This window comes from Bactrocera latifrons, unplaced genomic scaffold (assembly GCF_001853355.1).
Source record: "Bactrocera latifrons isolate USDA-ARS-PBARC rearing strain unplaced genomic scaffold, ASM185335v1 scaffold_4, whole genome shotgun sequence".
In the NCBI taxonomy this organism is placed as follows: Eukaryota; Metazoa; Arthropoda; class Insecta; order Diptera; family Tephritidae; genus Bactrocera; species Bactrocera latifrons.
This window is the reverse complement of record NW_017537045.1, coordinates 887,144-903,978: the sequence shown is the minus strand read 5'-3', so window position 1 is coordinate 903,978 and position 16,835 is coordinate 887,144. Positions and strand designations below refer to the sequence as shown.

The following is a 16,835-nucleotide window of genomic DNA, read 5'->3' as shown; positions in this document are numbered from 1 at the left end:
ACTTTTTTCCCTATCATTTGTTGATAACACCAAATCTGCCCATATCCATAAATGTTGATGTATACTACACTCTTCTTAAAAACAGCTGTTCAAGTTGCTGCCACTTTGAATATATTTAAAAAAAAATTAAAATGTTTTATTTCTCAATCGTAAAGGATTGTCGGTAAACTTCAAAACGCAATTTTTAAATACATTAATTAACTAAAAGCAAAGTTAACAACTATATTAAATTGAAGTTCTGACTTTATATTTTAATAATTTAATTTACTGAAGTGTGGTAACCCTATCATTTTTAGTGAGTGCTGCACAACACGTGTAAGCCGCAAATTTATTCTACTGGTAATTCAGTAAATTAATAATTATAAGCTGTTTTTAAAGACTTTTTCGCAAATCAGTCACTAAAATGGGTAAGAAGACTAAAGTTGGAAAGGCGCGGAAAGATAAGTTTTACCAGCTCGCGAAGGAAACAGGTTTGTACATATTCCAGTTCCCAATGAAATCTTTAGTTTTATGAATTTACTGCTTACAGGTTTTCGTTCCCGTGCTGCATTTAAGTTGGTACAACTTAACCGTAAATTTGGTTTCCTACAGCAATCACAAGTATGTATAGATTTGTGTGCAGCGCCAGGAGGTTGGATGCAAGTCGCCAAACAAAACATGCCTGTATCGAGCATTGTTGTTGGTGTAGATTTGTATCCCATTCGTGCAATACCAGGGTGTATAAGTCTAGTTGAGGACATTACCACTGAAAAGTGTAAACAGTCGTTGACCAAGGAGTTGCAATCGTGGAAAGTTGATGTTGTACTACACGACGGTGCTCCGAATGTGGGTCGCAATTGGTTATTTGATGCTTACCAACAAATATGCTTAACATTGAATGCGTTGAAACTTAGCACACATTTTCTACGTAGCGGCGGTTGGTTTGTTACGAAAGTGTTTCGTTCCAAGGATTATAACGCATTATTATGGGTATTGAAACAATTATTCAAAAAGGTACATGCCACTAAACCGAGTGCTTCTCGTAAGGAATCGGCTGAGATATTCATAGTTTGTCAAGGTTATTTAGCGCCCACAAAAATAGATCCACGATTTTTGGATCCTAAATATGTTTTTGAAGATTTAGATATCGATGGCAAGAAAAAAAATCCCTTGCTACATCCTGAAAAGCAGAAACGCGTCAAGGCCGAAGGTTACACAGAAGCAGATATTGCGCTGCGTAACGAACTATCTGCCACGGAATTTATGCAGTCCAGCAGTGGCTTAGGAGCGCTACAAAGTATAGGTTCAATAATCATCGACGATGAGCGTATCGCAAAACATCCAAAGACAACTCCAGAAATTCTGGAATGTTGCAAGGATATTAAGGTACTTGGACGCAAGGATATTAAAGGTTTGCTAGCATGGTGGAAGACCTTAAAAGATGAATTGTTTAAGAAACCTGAGAAGGAGACCTCCGTTATAGAGGAGGAAGCTCCAAAGAAAACGCTCACACAAGAAGAAATAGAGGATATGGAAGAGGAAGAATTGCAACAACAAATAGCTGAACTTGCCGAAGACGAACAACGGGAGGTCAAACGGAAACGGAAGAAAGAACTCAGAGCAAAACAGAAATTACATGAAAAAATGAATCTAAATATGGTGATCAAAGGCGATGCGGGACCACAAGAAGAGGCTGAACTGGAAATATTCGATTTAAAGAGTGTTAAATCACAACGTGAACTAGACGAAATGTTGGATGTGGTGCCTGATTTTGATGTTGAAGGCGAAGCAGTCGAAATACCGAAATTGCCAAAATATAAAGCTTACGATAAAGATGATAAACGTCTGGATGATGATGCCAACTATGAAAACGACGACGAACCCGATGTGTCCGCGGGGGAAGATTCTGAAAGTGACTATGAAAAGGATGGATTGGGTTTGAGTGAAGACGAGGACAATACAATCGAGGCACAGAAGAAGAAGAAACGCACCGAACATCCGCTTATAAAATCTGGAGACTTTAGAGATAAGGACACAAAACGTCAACAGCGAGTGCAATTGTGGTTCGAAAAAGATAATTTGCAACAAATAGATTCAGAAGATGATGAGGATTACGATTTGGATCGGTTAGCAAATGAATATAAAAGTAAAGGTGTAGCAGTACTGGGCGAATCACAGCAAAATACCGATTCGGCAAAATTGCCTTTAGGCAAGAAAGCTAAAAGGCGTGCAAGACATGATGACGCAAACGAAAAGTCGAGTTCCGAATCCAGCGATAGCGACTCTGATGCCACTGTAGATGAGAATGATCAAGATGGTAAAAACAAAGTTGCCGGCAATATGGCAAAAGGTGAGTGGAGCATTAAATTATAAATTATAAATTATGCATATATAATAAATTATATATATATATATTTATTAATTTTTTTTTTTTTTKTTAGAGCCAAAGGCGAAGAAGGTACGACTTTCCGAAGAAGAGCTTGCTCTTGGATCTATGATGATTAAGGGCAAGAAAACACGCCGTGATCTTATAGACGGTGCTTGGAATCGTTATGCCTTCAACGACGAAAATCTACCACATTGGTTCGTACAAGACGAAGATTTACATATGCGAAAGCCAGTACCAGTGCCAAACGAAATCATAGAGGAGTATGAACGTAAAGTGCAAGAATTGAACGCACGGCCAATTAAGAAGGTAATGGAGGCTAAGGCACGCAAGCGCAAACACGCGCTCAAACGTTTAGCCAAAGCAAAGAAACAAGCTGAAAAAATAATGGACGACAACGACGCGACGGCACAAGAAAAGGCAAAACAGCTAAGAAAGATTTACAAGAAGGCGCAAGAGAAGAAAAAGGAAATTACTTATGTTGTAGCGAAAAAGCATCAAGCAGCGAAACGTGCGCGTCGTCCCGCCGGCTTGAAGGGACGTTACCGTGTAGTCGACCCCCGACAGAAGAAAGACAAACGCGCATTGAGTGCGAAATCAAAGCGCGAAAAGAAACGTAAGGGCAAAAAATAAAACTATATTAGTCAGCACTAAATTTTTACATATAGTTATATGCAGAATTACATAATAATAGTTGTAGTTAATAATTGATTAAATGTATTTACAAATTCACAAAGGTTTTTTATTTTCAAACAGAAAATTTGGCATTTTTATACCCAAAATAGGGTATATTGTTTAAAAGGTAAAAGTAAAAGATTTTTTATGTTTTTTTTTTATTCTTCAAAGACAATTAATGTATTTATTCATTACTTTTTTACAACAGTAACTAAAACTTTTCTTAACGCTTAAGTAACTTAAATATTATATATAGACAAAATACTTTGAACGGAATAATAAGAAATGAGAGTAAGCTTTTAACTTTAGAAATATTGTTGTACGAGTATATATTTTTTACATAAGAACGCCTGAACTAACCAACCACCAATTTTGTCATATACTTATCATATTTTCTTTCTTATAACTAAATAGTTATAATATTTAAGAAAATATCCATATTCCTACATTCACAACTACAGTGTGTACAGAAAATTGCGTAAATAAGGCACCAATTCCTTTGTAAAGCCCTTTGTAACCTTCCATAATTACAATGGTATTAAAACAGTCTCCGAATCCTTGGTAATATGTTTTTAGCGGTTGCAAACTCTTACCATTATCAAGATTATCTATAATAGTGTCAGTATCCTGTAGTAGAAGGCGATTTAGAATAGTTTCCAACGGATAAAACGTAACCTCGGTAATGATGCGTGCAATCAGATCAGATCTAATTTCCATTTTTTGATTCTCAAATTCGGTTGGTTTTAGTTTTCTTTTCTTACGCAAAATGGCCAAAGTAGAGTTTTTTACCAGCGCTCTAGGTGTACAGAAAAGTGAGTAATTATGGTTTTTGGAAGGTGTGCAATTTGCGGTACTCATTTAGTAAGCAATTAAATTAATTACCTAAATTCGTATTTTACGATTTCCATGCATATATAAGGGAAAAACAGTGATTTTACTGATATTTGACGTTGGCTGTTAGTCGAATTGGTACAACCGATACCGGGTAACCCCAAGTTTCCTACAGTGCTCATTAAACACAGCCTTTTTAGTCCGAGGGCAGCAGCTTCGAGACTATAAGCGAAAATAGTGCAGACAAATTTGAATATTTAAAGAGCGTATTAAATATTTCAAGATATGAGCCAAAACTTAAGAAAAAAGTAAATTATGAAAGTTACAAGTTTCGCACAGTATATAACCTCCCTCGCAGCATGTTCATCTGCGCTGCAGTACTAAAACCACTAAGTATTAAGGAAAAATATAAAAAAAAATTAAAATAAAACCGTTTTGTGAATGCATTAAAAACTAATTTAATTAACAATTGAGTTAATTTTTATTTTTTAGTCCGGAAACTTTTAAAAAAGAAAAATGTTTAAATTTTAATCTTAAATACCGGATTGAAAATAAGAAACAAAATCGCAATATGACTAAAATATTTAATTTTTAATTATTGAATTACAAACTTCGCAAACCTACTGAAATATATGCTAAACACAAAAAATAAATATATATTACTTTCGTTTTATACGAAATATTCGAAAACCAATCTCATTTTAATAGAAATTTTTTCTCAGAAGCTAATTGACTAAATTAAGGTTCTACCTTTAAAATTAAAAATCAACAAATATTTTTACGTTGCGAGAATATAAAAAAACATATAATTTTTTGTTTATTTCCGCCATTACATACATACATACATACCATTGGCGTATTATACAGACAATTAACGGTGTTTCGCCTACATTAAAAAACATATTGCAAATTAATAGCATTAAATGTTATTTCAATCCGACTAACCTGCGGAAGTGTCATTTCCTATCAGCCATGAAATGCCCTTTAAAATAAGGCTATAACCAAGACCTTTCCAAAACGTTTTAGGACCTTGACGATAATACAGTTGTATTATGATTGGAACCAACGAAAAAGGCAGTAAATGAAACCTGTAAAGTGATAAGTGATTTGTCAATTATTAATAAAATTCAATTTATCATAAGTGTTACCTTCTAGCTACGTTGTTAACTTGGCATTGTTGACGCAAAACAATAAACGGATGAGAGAGCACATTATCGACGAACCAGCTGAACCAAGTCAAGCCTATAAAAGGATCATAATAATTGGTAGATTAGAACAGTCAGCAAACTAAATTTCGTTTTAATTAATATTTAACTATGCTACTACATAGTAAAATGTGTTTTTATTTATTATTATTATTGTTAAATTTTTTTGTTCAATGGTTCATACCTTTGCTTTTATTCTTAAGAAGATATGAATTTCCATACCCATTGTCACATACATATGGAAATTGTTCATATTCAGGATATCTTGGAAGTTGTGCATATTCAAAATATCTTGGAAGTTGAGCATGTTCATAATGATGATCCGAAAATATCTCTTCTTCATACCGTTGTCTCCGATTGTCGTTTCGTCTCATTAAAATTTCGTTGAGAAGAAGTATTGCTTGGTTTCCCCTTAAGGCTTCAATGTTATGCGCTGAATGCTCATTTTCTTCTTCTTCAATGGCATTCGCATTTGATTGCAGTTCAACACGCCCAATACTTAATAAACATAAAATTTACTTGTTTTTAAGGATAAACACTTTTTCAGCTACTTACACTTCTGGAACACACACACCCCAGTAGAGCATAGAAATTAGAAACTTGTGTTTATTATTGCACAATGGACATCTAAATAAATCGCCGGCTGAGTGTGCATACGTTTGTAAACACAATTTGTGAAACCAATTGTTGCGGCAACACGGCGAGTGTAACATTTTCGCTGGAATGAAATTAGTAGTTCCTGTGAATATTTCATCATGGCAAATGCAGCAAATTTCATTCGCGTTTGGAAGAGACTTAGGCGATTTAACATGGCGATGGCAATACGAACGAAAGGGTGCAACAAATTGATTTCTGGCCCCATTTTGTAGGCCGCAAATGAAGTGAAATGTACGTCCACATCTGCGTTGACTGCAACTAATATTTGCAGTTTTCTTATTACAATAGCAGCAATTCTGCAGATGCATACAATTCATAAAAAGCAAAAACACTAATTAGTAGGTACATAAAGCAAAGAAAAACACATTTTGAAAAATACTATTACTTATTTCATTGAGTATAAACTATAAATAGCCAACCAACAAATAATTTCCGTTAATCTATAAACTAATCTAATATTCTTTCAAAAATTAAAACTGGAATTATCATTATTTTGTGAAAAAATGTATGTATTAAAATAAGTTATTTCCACAGTTTTTTTAAGTTTGTTTATTTACCCTTCTGTTGAAAAGTCTGCGTTGATTTGAAATTTCATCTAGGAAGAATTCGTAAAACCCATAATGATCATTTTTAAGCCCTTGTAGCCTAGAAGAAAAGAACTGAAAAGATAACGTGTTAAAATGTAAATAAATAACGTAAATTCAAAATGATATTACAAAAGTTAAAGGTGTTTGGGAATTTCAACCATTAATTTTTTAAAATAAGCTCCAAGTTATTTATTTATAATAAATATAAATTAAACAATTCTTTGATAATTTAAACATAACTAAATTTTTATAATTACAAATTTTATAACCAATAACTTTGTTTTCATTTGCATGCTATTTACACAATGCGGGCAACTTTTTTCAGTCACAATATTTTTTAATTCGGGGAATCCCATGATAAATCTTTCGCCCTCATTACCGAAAACTTGCTAAATCATTTTTAATTATTAATATCCACGGTTGAGGTTTTGTATACCATCCCACGATTTCAGAGTTAAAAGTGCTCACAACTTTGAATTTCAAACTATAGAAATCTATATTTATATGCATAACTAACCAAGCAAAATTTGTGCACCGCTATGTTTTGCTTTTCTATAAATGGACCATATTGAATTTCATCTTGTTGATTAGAGCCGCAAAGTTGACACCGCATTATAAAAACTTTTAATATTATTGTTATTTACGAAAGTAATGAACAATAGATTCGAAAATATATTAAAAAGATCTTCACACAAACAATTTTTTTTCGGACAGCTTATTAGAGATGTTCGATTCTTGCAACAAATTATATTAAAGATGTATGAAACTCTTACGATTTTCGATTACACGAAAATTAATCGATATATAAATATTCCAGTGTATTTTTTTTATTTGAATCATAGGCAATTGCTTCACCTTAAGGTGATTGTGGTATCCCCAAGGGATTTTTAGATTATTTATTTGCTTTGATTGTTTGACTTTGAATAATCCTTTAACCTAATATATTTCAGGACCATTTTCTGTCTACTTGCTACTCAATCTTCTATTTAATATTTGTAGATAAGTGGCATCGCTATTGAAATGAAAAACTTTAAACGGCAGGTTTGACGGAAGTTCTATCTGACATCAGAACCGTTTGTCGGTATTTTTTTATTTATGCTTATTTAGTAATTAAATATTGATATGAAACAATAAATATGTATATGCGTACTCCTTATTAACACAAATGTATTAGCCGAGTAAATAATATAAAAATATTAGCGTTTTGGCTTACTTTACCGCTTTTTAATTTTTGTTGCTGTTAGCATCAAAAAAATATGTATTTTCATGTCGTGGTATAATTGCATTGATTTTAATTATTAACCAAACTTACAATATTTATCGTTAATCTAATGTTACATAACATTATGATGCAATTTAGCTACTTCAGTTTAAATATATTATTATTATAAATAGCATAAGTTCATTTGAAATTTTAAAGCATATACAGTTAAACGGATCACTCCTGTCGTCCAAGTGTAGATATACGATGTATGTATATATATTTGAAACTGTTGAAAATGAATCGCTTCATTATTAATTTAATTAATCCACCGAACGATTCCCCATACTTTGAACGTCCAATTCACTATTGGTACTTAGGCTCGGCGAAATTGTCGTCGAATTCGATATAAGTCCCCGATCCAAATTATAGTATTGCATAACTTTTTGTGGTGGCCGACTAGAAATCACTTCAGTTATTTGTGTGACAACCCACTTTGTAAGCTTTATAACAGCAATATGTGCCGCGAACTGTAAAACTATAGCGCCAAAACCTTTATAGAGTCCTGAGAAACCTTCTGCGGCGACTGTAGTACGATAACAATCGATAGCACCCTGATAATTGGTTAGTATGGGTACAACAGCGTAGCCATTATCCAGATTATCAATAATAGTGCGGGTGCCTTGCAATTGAATGCGATGCAGTATTGTTTCAAATGGATAAAATATCACTTCTGTGGTGAGCATTGAAATTAGATTCGAGTAAATTTCTACATTTTGATTTTCCAAAGTGTCGTCCTTATATTTAGCACCCTTACGTTCTTGAGCTTGTTGGATTCGACGACGCATAATACGCGATGAGATGCCTTTGATCACAAGTCTAAGGAATTCATTTTACAGCATTATAATTTCATTAATTAAATTATTAAAAAAGACGTACCCAAATAAATATTTTGTAATGCCCACAGACATACACGGACCAATCAAAGCCCACGCCGGTAGCATACGTCCTTTTTGTGGTGAACTCCAATACAGCAAACGCAAGCTTCCTTCGCGGAATACATCAAAAAGACCAGGTTTTTCACTGGCTATATCGCTCTGCACTGTCTCCACCAAGGAAGCAGAGTAAAATGGCATTACAACCGCAATGCTAACACTATCCATTTTATCAATATATTTTCAGTTAATTAATATTAATAAAATTGGATTTTAATGAATTTTAGTCATACCACTTTAGAACAATATGCTGACCAAATTTCTTTAAAGTTGTACGGCTATCCACATCTCTGCAAAATTAAATAATACTTGCATATAATTTTTAAAGTTTTATTGCGGATGTTGCTTACTTTGGCCAATGAGTTATTTTGGAAATAACGTCATCTACTGCTAACGACATGCCTCGAACAAGTAGGCAACTACCTAATCCTTTCCAGAGTGTAGTAACTCCTTGTCGCCGATGCAGATGTATAATGCTGGGAACTAGCGCAAACGGATGCAAATGGTAGCTGTATAAATTTAAAGTTATTAAATTTAACAATATTTGTCATAAATTTCAATAAGTATACCGTCTGGAAGCATTGTAAACTTGACACTGACGTCGTAATACAATGAACGGATGGCTAAGCAAATTTTCAGTTACCAAGCTAACCCACTGAACTCCTATGCCGAGGTACTTCCGTATCGATATTTCTATCGCCAGAAAAAACAAATAACTATGTAATTCAATGCGTCAAAAATATTTAGTTGAAAAAATATATTTTACCATCCTCTTGACTGTCATAGTAGTTATCTAGCACTTTATGTTTTTCTAGCGTTAATGATAGATCACGCTCTGAATTGACATATTTCAATCCTGTTGAACCACCAGTTGTCATGTCATGGGCTGAACCGCCTAAGCTGTCAAGAAAATTTTGTGTGTGCAGTTGTCGTTCAACATGCAAGGGAAAGCTGGAAATTGAAGAAAATTGTAAGCAATTACACAACTAAATAAGTTGTTATCCACTAAAACTTACGTCATGTGAGAACGTTGTAAATTTAGTGTATTAGGTGGTACTAATGCACTTGCTCCAGCTCCGGTTGTAATGTTCGATGTGGTCATTATAGGCCCTTGAATTTGACTTGCACTAAATATATTACGAAGTCGAGTTTGTTGCTCACTTTCGTCGCTATCATCATCCTCATTTTTTTCATTTGTCGCATACCTGTAATATAGATGTAAATCACAAATCGTGCCTTAAGGAATATCATTGCGAAACCAAAAATAATTATTTGCATTCACCCACATTAATGTTGAATAATTATTCATTCCTGCCATTACACGTCACGACACCACACTTAACAAAATTATTATAATTTTGTTATTATTCCTATTTGTGCGTTCTTTATATTATTTTTAATAAGTTGATAAAAAGAAATATTTCTTCCTCCTAAAATATAAAAGTTTTTCAATTTCCCCTTAACCATCTAAGGAAGTGTCAGAATTTGGCAACTGATTTTTAACAAAAACAAATAGCATCCGTATGTTCAGTGATAGGCTAAGAATTCATTACTGAAATTAAAACTTAAAATAATCTGTAAAAAACAAACTATTTTACTAAAAAGTATTTTTCAAAATATTATTACTAACTATAGATTGATCTAAATTGAGGTAATATGGAATATAAAATCTTAGTATAGTAATTATATATATATTTTTTTAAATGTGAAATAGGTGTGGCAAGGACAAGTCAGACTGCGGCTCGCTCATATGGCACTAAAAGAAAACATTGCTAATGAATTAAAACTTAGTGCAAAAGAAAATTAATTTAACAAACAAAATGCTCCGCACACTTATCATTGACCTAAACAAATTGCGGTAAGAGTAAATTAAAATGAATAGTTTATTAATTAAAAATGTAATGTCTTAACTAACCTCAAATTTTAACTTCATTCACTAGTCTAAATCCAGTGGTGGTTACACAAGTACGGGAGAAAGGACATTTAACCCGACCGCGTTTGAGAAACCCTTACTGGTTTGTACGCAAAGAGAGATTGGTAGGTAAAAATATGAAAAGTTAAGTTTAACTGACAAATACAAATTTAATTTACCACAAGGCTCGTGATACAACGGTGACAACAGAGAACAAAGCTTTCGTCAAAGAAATAATAAAGGACAAATATGGTCCTCCTGCAATTATAAAAGGTATACCTTCATATGACCAATCGGCTTTAATAAAAACAGAACAATACGAGCGAAAGCCATGGCACGAAAAAGCACGTCGTTGTGGGCTTATTGCTCGTAAAATTGGACAGTACCCACTCTGGTTGAAAAATGGTGAACGTATACGTACCACATTGTTACAGGTTGTGGACAATCATGTAATTCGCTATATACCTCCTCATGAATACAAGCCTGCGCAAAAACCTAATGTTGCCAATCTGAATAAATATGGCTGTCTGCTAGTGGGTGCCGAGTCAGTAGATCCCTCCACATTAACTAAAGAGTATTGCGGATTATTTCGTGATTCCGGCGTTATGCCTAAACGTAACTTGGCGAGATTCATTATCTCTCCAGAAGCGGCGATTCCAGCTGGCACACCATTAAATGTCGCACACTTTAGAGCAGGCGATTTTGTTGATGTACGAGGCAAAACGTAAGCGTTCAAGAAAACCCAAATCAAATAAAAGACTGATTTTCTATAAAATATTTTCCCTTAGTGTCGATCATGGCTTCCAGGGAGTAGTAAAGCGTCATGGATTTAAAGGTATGCCTGCTTCTCATGGTGTAACAAAAACGCATCGTCGGCCTGGTAATATAGGTGGTGGTGGCGAAAAAGGTCGTGTATGGCCAGGCACAAAAATGCCTGGCCATATGGGTAACCGCTGGCGTATAGCGAAAGGATTACGTATCTGGCGTATAAACACCAAATACAATGTGATGTGGGTACAAGGCAGCGCCATTCCAGGATCTACCAATGGACTTGTATATATTTACGATACAATTTTACCGCTGCGAAAACATAAAACAGCTCCACCTTTTCCCACTACTTTTGAAGAAGAACTAGAAGCATTAACTGATGATATATGGTATGAAGATGTGCATAGTTTCAAAGATGATACTATAACTTTCCAACCAGAAACGAATTAAAGTAAAAACTTGTTAAAGAAATTGTTGTAATTTTATTAAACCCTAATATATACGTATGTAAATAAACAAATTCTTTCTAAATAACAACATTTGCCCAATATCGCATTATAATACACTGTTTTTCTGTAATTCGTAAAGTTTCTCGTCATTATTTGACATTAACTTAAGTTTTCCTTCACGTTGCAACTTCTCAAGGTGATGTCCAACATTATATGCAGCAGCCGGCCACAATTGTTCCGGTGTCTCTTTGTATACATCCCGTACTACATCCATAGCTTGTAATGGTTTATTAGGATTTCGACTAAAGAAATCTAGTACTTGTATTTCGCGCTGATTTCTATGATTAATGTAGTATTTGATTTTGTCAACCGGTTGCTATAAAAACATACAACGATTTTTTATGAAAATATAACTTTTATATTAGGTATTTTACTTCAATTATGTTCCCATGTGCAGGGTATATCACTTCAGGTTTTATGCTCAATATTTTGTGCAAGCTTTTCATGTAATCATATAAATCTTCGAATACTGCGGTACCTTCACCTAAAAAGTACAAATTGTAAAATCTGTGAAGCTTTTAAATACATGTTCATACCCAAAATACAGTCACCACTAAACAGTATGCCATCTTCCGTGGTCAACACAATATGATCTGTTGTATGGCCCGGGGTATGCACAATTTTCACTTTCGCACCCTCTACACTTAGTTCTTGTTCATCCTGCAATGGGTGCACCTTAATATTTGCGGGTAACTCTGGACATACATCTACTGCGTCGGTACGTGGGAATTTATAAACCAAGCAGTCTAAATGTATTTAAAGAAACATTAAGCGAATTATTTCAAAGCCCGCGGAATGTCAGCTCAAAACGAACCACTCGCAGCGCACGTCTTTATCACATCTTTTACCCCTCCTACATGATCATGATGCCAGTGGGTAAGTATAATTGTACTTAACGCCGCCTGTTCCTGCTTTAAAACGGTTGTTAAATGTTTGATATACTCCGGCACGTCCACATCACCAGTGTCTATCAATATACGTCTTAAAAAGAGTGAAGATATACGTACATAAGACTTATATCCATTCAAGAAATAATCTTTGACCTACCTTTTGCCTGTACCCAATAAATATGTGTTAGTACCTTGCAAGGTCATTGGCCCGGGATTGCAGCCCAATATACGTATAATTGATGAAGTGAGACGAGTAACAGGTGGTATTAATGCCATTTTCAGAATATTTGCCACTTTCTAAATAACAAAATTTCGTCAGTATAAATCGGTGATAAATTCTTATCAGTACTGTGAAAACTACAATGTAAACAAAAACAAATGTTCTCTAGATTGTCAATCTCAAATATATTTTAGCACAGGGTTACAAGAAACAATAACAGTTCTGTGAAAACTACAATGTAAACAAAAACAAATGTTCTCTAGATTGTCAATCTCAAATATATTTTAGCACAGGGTTATAGGAAACAATAACAGTACTGCGAATAAAAATGTTTTCCTTTGCTACACCCCATTTTGTAACGGATATTATTGCTTTCAAAAAGACAAGTACATTTTGATTACTTAAAAAAAAAGATGATATTAATGACAGTCATATTTTAAAATATTTTTTGGTTTCCTTTCGAATGCAATTGATTTACTTTCATAATTTTTCTCGCAATTTGATTAAACTTTTTACTATTTAAATACAAAATGTCTACCACTACTACTATAAATAAATTGGCATTAGCTGAATATTCCGCCGAATTGATGGTGTATTTCGAAAAACATAAAATTATCGAAATTATAACGGTGACAAAACTAAAAACTAATCCTATTAGGTATAACCTGACTTTATATAAAATGTTTACAGCGTTTAATGGTTGAAATTGGCTTGATTCGGCCCACTAATCCACAAAACTGGATCGCTATTAATATACGGCGCATTGCGGATGAGTTTTATCATAAATGTTTAAAAGCAAGCTTTACATCCAGCAAAATTGGTAAGGCGAGGAAGAGATCTTTACAAATTTCTTTAGTGCTGAAATAATTTGTTTTTGCTACCGTAAAGATTATTACCAATTGCCGCGACATTTTCACCATCGTATAGTTATATTTGGACGCAGTGGCTCGGGTCGCAAAACTCAAGCGCTGGCGATAGCAAAACGTTTTAATTTGATTTATAGTAATCTACAATCACTTAGAATTTTACATACAAACATATATTAATAAGTTTACACAAAATTTAGTTAACGCCGAAAACTTGATTTACACAACTTTCTTTCGAAACGATGAAGTCGCACAAAAATTACATAAGGCATTCTTAGACAATGTGGCAAAGGATAAATCGTCTGCGGTATCAAAGGCGATACAGCAGCGCTTATTACAAATAGATGCCCTACGACAAGGTTGGGTGTTGATTAATTATCCACGAAATGTGGAGGAATTCACCGAGATGTTTGAGACCTACAAAATACCACCCAACAAAGTTATTTATTTGCAATGTCCGGAGATAATGGCGATGCGACGCCTAGTTGCAAAGCCAAATTTGGGGTGCCCGCAAAATACTTGTGAATATATAGAACATGAGGTAATTCAACAGGTTATGTAATACAAATATGCATACTACACTTTGCGTGTTTTTCGAATCATCACTCTAAAAGAGATGAATTGGTACACACACATTAGTATGTATGTATGTGATCTAAGTGTTAAAAAAATTAGCGATATTCTATTTACTTAAATTTATTCCATTCGATTAAATTAAATAGATGGCATATTTCTCACAAAACGAAACAGCAATAAACGACTACCTCCAGCGCCGCCATGAAACCATCTATATAGACTCAACACCTTGTTTTGAGGCTGTGCGTACGAACTTATGGACACAAATGGAGCGTTTGCCTTATGTAATGGGTTATAAAATGTAAAAAGAACTTTATAAAAAAGCTAAATTTGCAAGTAGAATTATAAATGGTAGTGCTTTAATTGCTGTTGCTTAGTCTAGATCGTAATTAACTTTTTTACAAAGCACATTTGTACATATGTATACATATTTTTTAGAATTAAAATAAGATATTAAACCATTGAATCAGTACGTTCATTTTAAAATATTTTTTTTTAGAGAATTAACTTAATAGATAGGAGTGCTACAAACAATGATTAGCTTGTTTGACTAACTGTGGCTTCATAATTTTACAAAATTATACACTCGTTTTGCATAATTTTACTTCGTTTTTTTTTTTTTTTCTAACAAATAAGCTTAACTATGACTAGCAACCTCTCCCGTTGTCGAGCCAGTATTACTGAAATATTGTTGCCTACAAAGTTCCTCCATTACATCGTGATTGTAAGTTGAATGTAGCATGAGCCCTAAAACACCAGCACGTGAAGCCATAAGATGTCGTATGTGACGTTCTTGTTCCAAAAGTTCATCCATTTTCAGCCACTGACGTACTCGTTCTAAATCGATTTCGGCGCGACGTATCTTTTCCCAAACATAGTGCTTGAAGCAGCTCTTTTTAGGTGCACGACAAAATTCACCTGTTGGCTTGAAAACGTTTGCCACTAGCGGACAACCGCAGACATCAGTCTCACTAATTTTTGGGTCTTTACAGTGCTCGGGGCAGAGCACGCGCAAACGTTTACAGTAAGTTTTACTAGCAGGATTATAGAAGTCACAGAACATTGAATTGCCTTCAATGCGCGTCTTGAAAATGCTACCGAATGATGCTTGTGATTCATATTTGTTAAAACATTTCTCCATATGTTTGATGGCGGTGCGCGAGTGTATTTCGTGACCGCAGGTAATGCAATACATCGATTGCTCATCTTCGATGTCATTATTGTCTTGTGTACGATTTGTATCTAGCGTACTATGCTTGGCACGGTCAACAATCATATCCAGCTCCATGTGTCGCTTATCGAGTTCGGCTAATGCGAAACGAACCACCGCCTGTTTAGATCTTATCTGATCAAGTTGTTTTTTGTTTTCTTCCTCTGCCCGACAATTGGATAGATTCCATTCTTGCACACGTTGTGGCAGCACCTAAAATAGTTAAGCGCATAAATTTAAACTGACAAAGCTATGGCAATTGGAGGTGAGTATATGCAATTTGTGGATTCGAAGCTTACCTGAAAAATACGATTGGTCGCCAAATTAATGCCACACACATCGCTGCAGTACTTGGACTGTGGTCTTGCATTGTTTCTGCAACGAGGTCCATAACATTGTCGCACGCCTTCTAAATCCGGATTGATAAATACTTCCGGACTTAGTGAGCGCTTCCGTTTCCGTGAACGTTCTTTCGGTTGTTTTTCCTTACGTTTATGTCGAGTGGGCACTGGTACTGCATTTAGCTGTTGCGTAGGTGGTTGCAATTGCTGCTGTTGAGTTGTTGTTGTTGTTGACGGAGCTTGACACACACGCATCTCACAACGTGGCTTATGTCCGCCCACTCGTATGCGACATGATTCACATATTCCACAGTTTAGAGCGCGGCAACCTTCACAATTACCACAACGACTTTGTGATTGTTTACTTCCGCCTGAAGTTATCGCGCCAATATTGGCCTCACGCAGATTTCCTTGTTCCTTTGCTTTTTTACGTTTATCATTGTCAGTGATATTAGTAGCGGCGCTTGGCGCTGCAGTCTTTTCGATTGGTACAACTCGGAACACAGTTTGTAAACTAGGATCTTCTTCTTTGCATCGCTGGCAATAATAGTGCCTTATGTGTTTTGCCTCCTTCTCAGTGATATTGATGCAGTCACCGTGATACCATTCTTCACAGCCATCACAACCGCTAAAAAATAACGACCATTGATTAAAAAAGATTAATGTACATTTTTTGGAAAATTTAACTTACATCATGAAGCGAGAACAATCAGAAGTTCTGCAAATGCAATATGCCTGACCATCCTGCTTCATTATAGTTGCAATTTTAGACTTTCTTTCTGGCAGGTCGAACTCTCGCGCTATCTCCTCTTTCTACATAAAAATTAATAAGAGTTAATTCATAAATTCGTAAAATATTGAAATTTTTCTTACTGATTTTTTATATTTTCGCTTATCAGCCATTTTTTGCGAATGCCACTAAATATCAAGGAAAAGTATTAATAAAACCAATTGTTTAAATGATGAACTTGCCACATGTATCGAACACAAACAACACCATATGTATTTATTCTACATTTACAAACGT

The 16,835-nt window shown here is 34.6% G+C and overlaps 7 protein-coding genes across 9 annotated transcripts; 3 read left to right on the top strand and 4 right to left on the bottom strand.

Moving 5' to 3' along the window:
• The first annotated feature begins 281 nt into the window (after positions 1-281).
• LOC108972380 (pre-rRNA processing protein FTSJ3) lies at positions 282-3,097 on the top strand. Its single transcript, XM_018938935.1, has 3 exons — positions 282-470; positions 530-2,329; positions 2,421-3,097. Exons 1-3 carry the CDS (start codon positions 404-406, stop codon positions 2,996-2,998), a joined length of 2,445 nt encoding a protein of 814 aa, XP_018794480.1. The 5' UTR covers positions 282-403; the 3' UTR covers positions 2,999-3,097.
• Positions 3,098-3,267: 170 nt separating this feature from the next.
• LOC108972397 (solute carrier family 25 member 46-like) lies at positions 3,268-7,045 on the bottom strand. The gene is made up of 9 exons (XM_018938954.1): positions 6,838-7,045; positions 6,291-6,392; positions 5,632-6,029; positions 5,261-5,574; positions 5,020-5,113; positions 4,817-4,959; positions 4,721-4,757; positions 3,923-4,093; positions 3,268-3,836 (listed from the first exon to the last, which is right to left on the bottom strand). The coding sequence occupies exons 1-9, from the start codon at positions 6,931-6,933 to the stop codon at positions 3,464-3,466; spliced, it is 1,728 nt and encodes a 575-aa protein (XP_018794499.1). The 5' UTR covers positions 6,934-7,045; the 3' UTR covers positions 3,268-3,463.
• A 536-nt stretch (positions 7,046-7,581) lies between these two features.
• LOC108972400 (solute carrier family 25 member 46) lies at positions 7,582-9,975 on the bottom strand. Of its 2 annotated transcripts, none has more exons than XM_018938958.1 (8): positions 9,803-9,975; positions 9,533-9,721; positions 9,283-9,467; positions 9,086-9,209; positions 8,867-9,025; positions 8,750-8,806; positions 8,461-8,676; positions 7,582-8,400 (listed from the first exon to the last, which is right to left on the bottom strand). In XM_018938958.1, exons 1-8 carry the CDS (start codon positions 9,832-9,834, stop codon positions 7,845-7,847), a joined length of 1,518 nt encoding a protein of 505 aa, XP_018794503.1. In that variant the 5' UTR covers positions 9,835-9,975; the 3' UTR covers positions 7,582-7,844. The 2 variants fall into 2 exon arrangements, with proteins under 2 accessions (XP_018794503.1, XP_018794505.1); XM_018938960.1 differs by having other exon boundaries at positions 9,799-9,884.
• Positions 9,976-10,230: 255 nt separating this feature from the next.
• Positions 10,231-11,757, top strand: LOC108972387 (39S ribosomal protein L3, mitochondrial). The gene is made up of 4 exons (XM_018938943.1): positions 10,231-10,374; positions 10,457-10,553; positions 10,614-11,152; positions 11,217-11,757. The coding sequence occupies exons 1-4, from the start codon at positions 10,337-10,339 to the stop codon at positions 11,644-11,646; spliced, it is 1,104 nt and encodes a 367-aa protein (XP_018794488.1). The 5' UTR covers positions 10,231-10,336; the 3' UTR covers positions 11,647-11,757.
• On the bottom strand, positions 11,659-13,004 carry LOC108972389 (beta-lactamase-like protein 2 homolog). The gene is made up of 5 exons (XM_018938944.1): positions 12,753-13,004; positions 12,520-12,686; positions 12,242-12,451; positions 12,080-12,189; positions 11,659-12,021 (listed from the first exon to the last, which is right to left on the bottom strand). Exons 1-5 carry the CDS (start codon positions 12,869-12,871, stop codon positions 11,752-11,754), a joined length of 876 nt encoding a protein of 291 aa, XP_018794489.1. The 5' UTR covers positions 12,872-13,004; the 3' UTR covers positions 11,659-11,751.
• Positions 13,005-13,314: 310 nt separating this feature from the next.
• LOC108972384 (adenylate kinase) lies at positions 13,315-14,568 on the top strand. Of its 2 annotated transcripts, XM_018938939.1 has the most exons (5): positions 13,315-13,444; positions 13,506-13,635; positions 13,704-13,817; positions 13,882-14,222; positions 14,404-14,568. In XM_018938939.1, the coding sequence occupies exons 1-5, from the start codon at positions 13,346-13,348 to the stop codon at positions 14,560-14,562; spliced, it is 843 nt and encodes a 280-aa protein (XP_018794484.1). In that variant the 5' UTR covers positions 13,315-13,345; the 3' UTR covers positions 14,563-14,568. The 2 variants fall into 2 exon arrangements, with proteins under 2 accessions (XP_018794484.1, XP_018794485.1); XM_018938940.1 differs by lacking the exon at positions 13,704-13,817.
• Positions 14,569-14,594: 26 nt separating this feature from the next.
• On the bottom strand, positions 14,595-16,773 carry LOC108972383 (CXXC-type zinc finger protein 1-like). Its single transcript, XM_018938938.1, has 4 exons — positions 16,682-16,773; positions 16,500-16,621; positions 15,767-16,436; positions 14,595-15,680 (listed from the first exon to the last, which is right to left on the bottom strand). The coding sequence occupies exons 1-4, from the start codon at positions 16,709-16,711 to the stop codon at positions 14,895-14,897; spliced, it is 1,608 nt and encodes a 535-aa protein (XP_018794483.1). The 5' UTR covers positions 16,712-16,773; the 3' UTR covers positions 14,595-14,894.
• Positions 16,774-16,835: the final 62 nt, after the last annotated feature.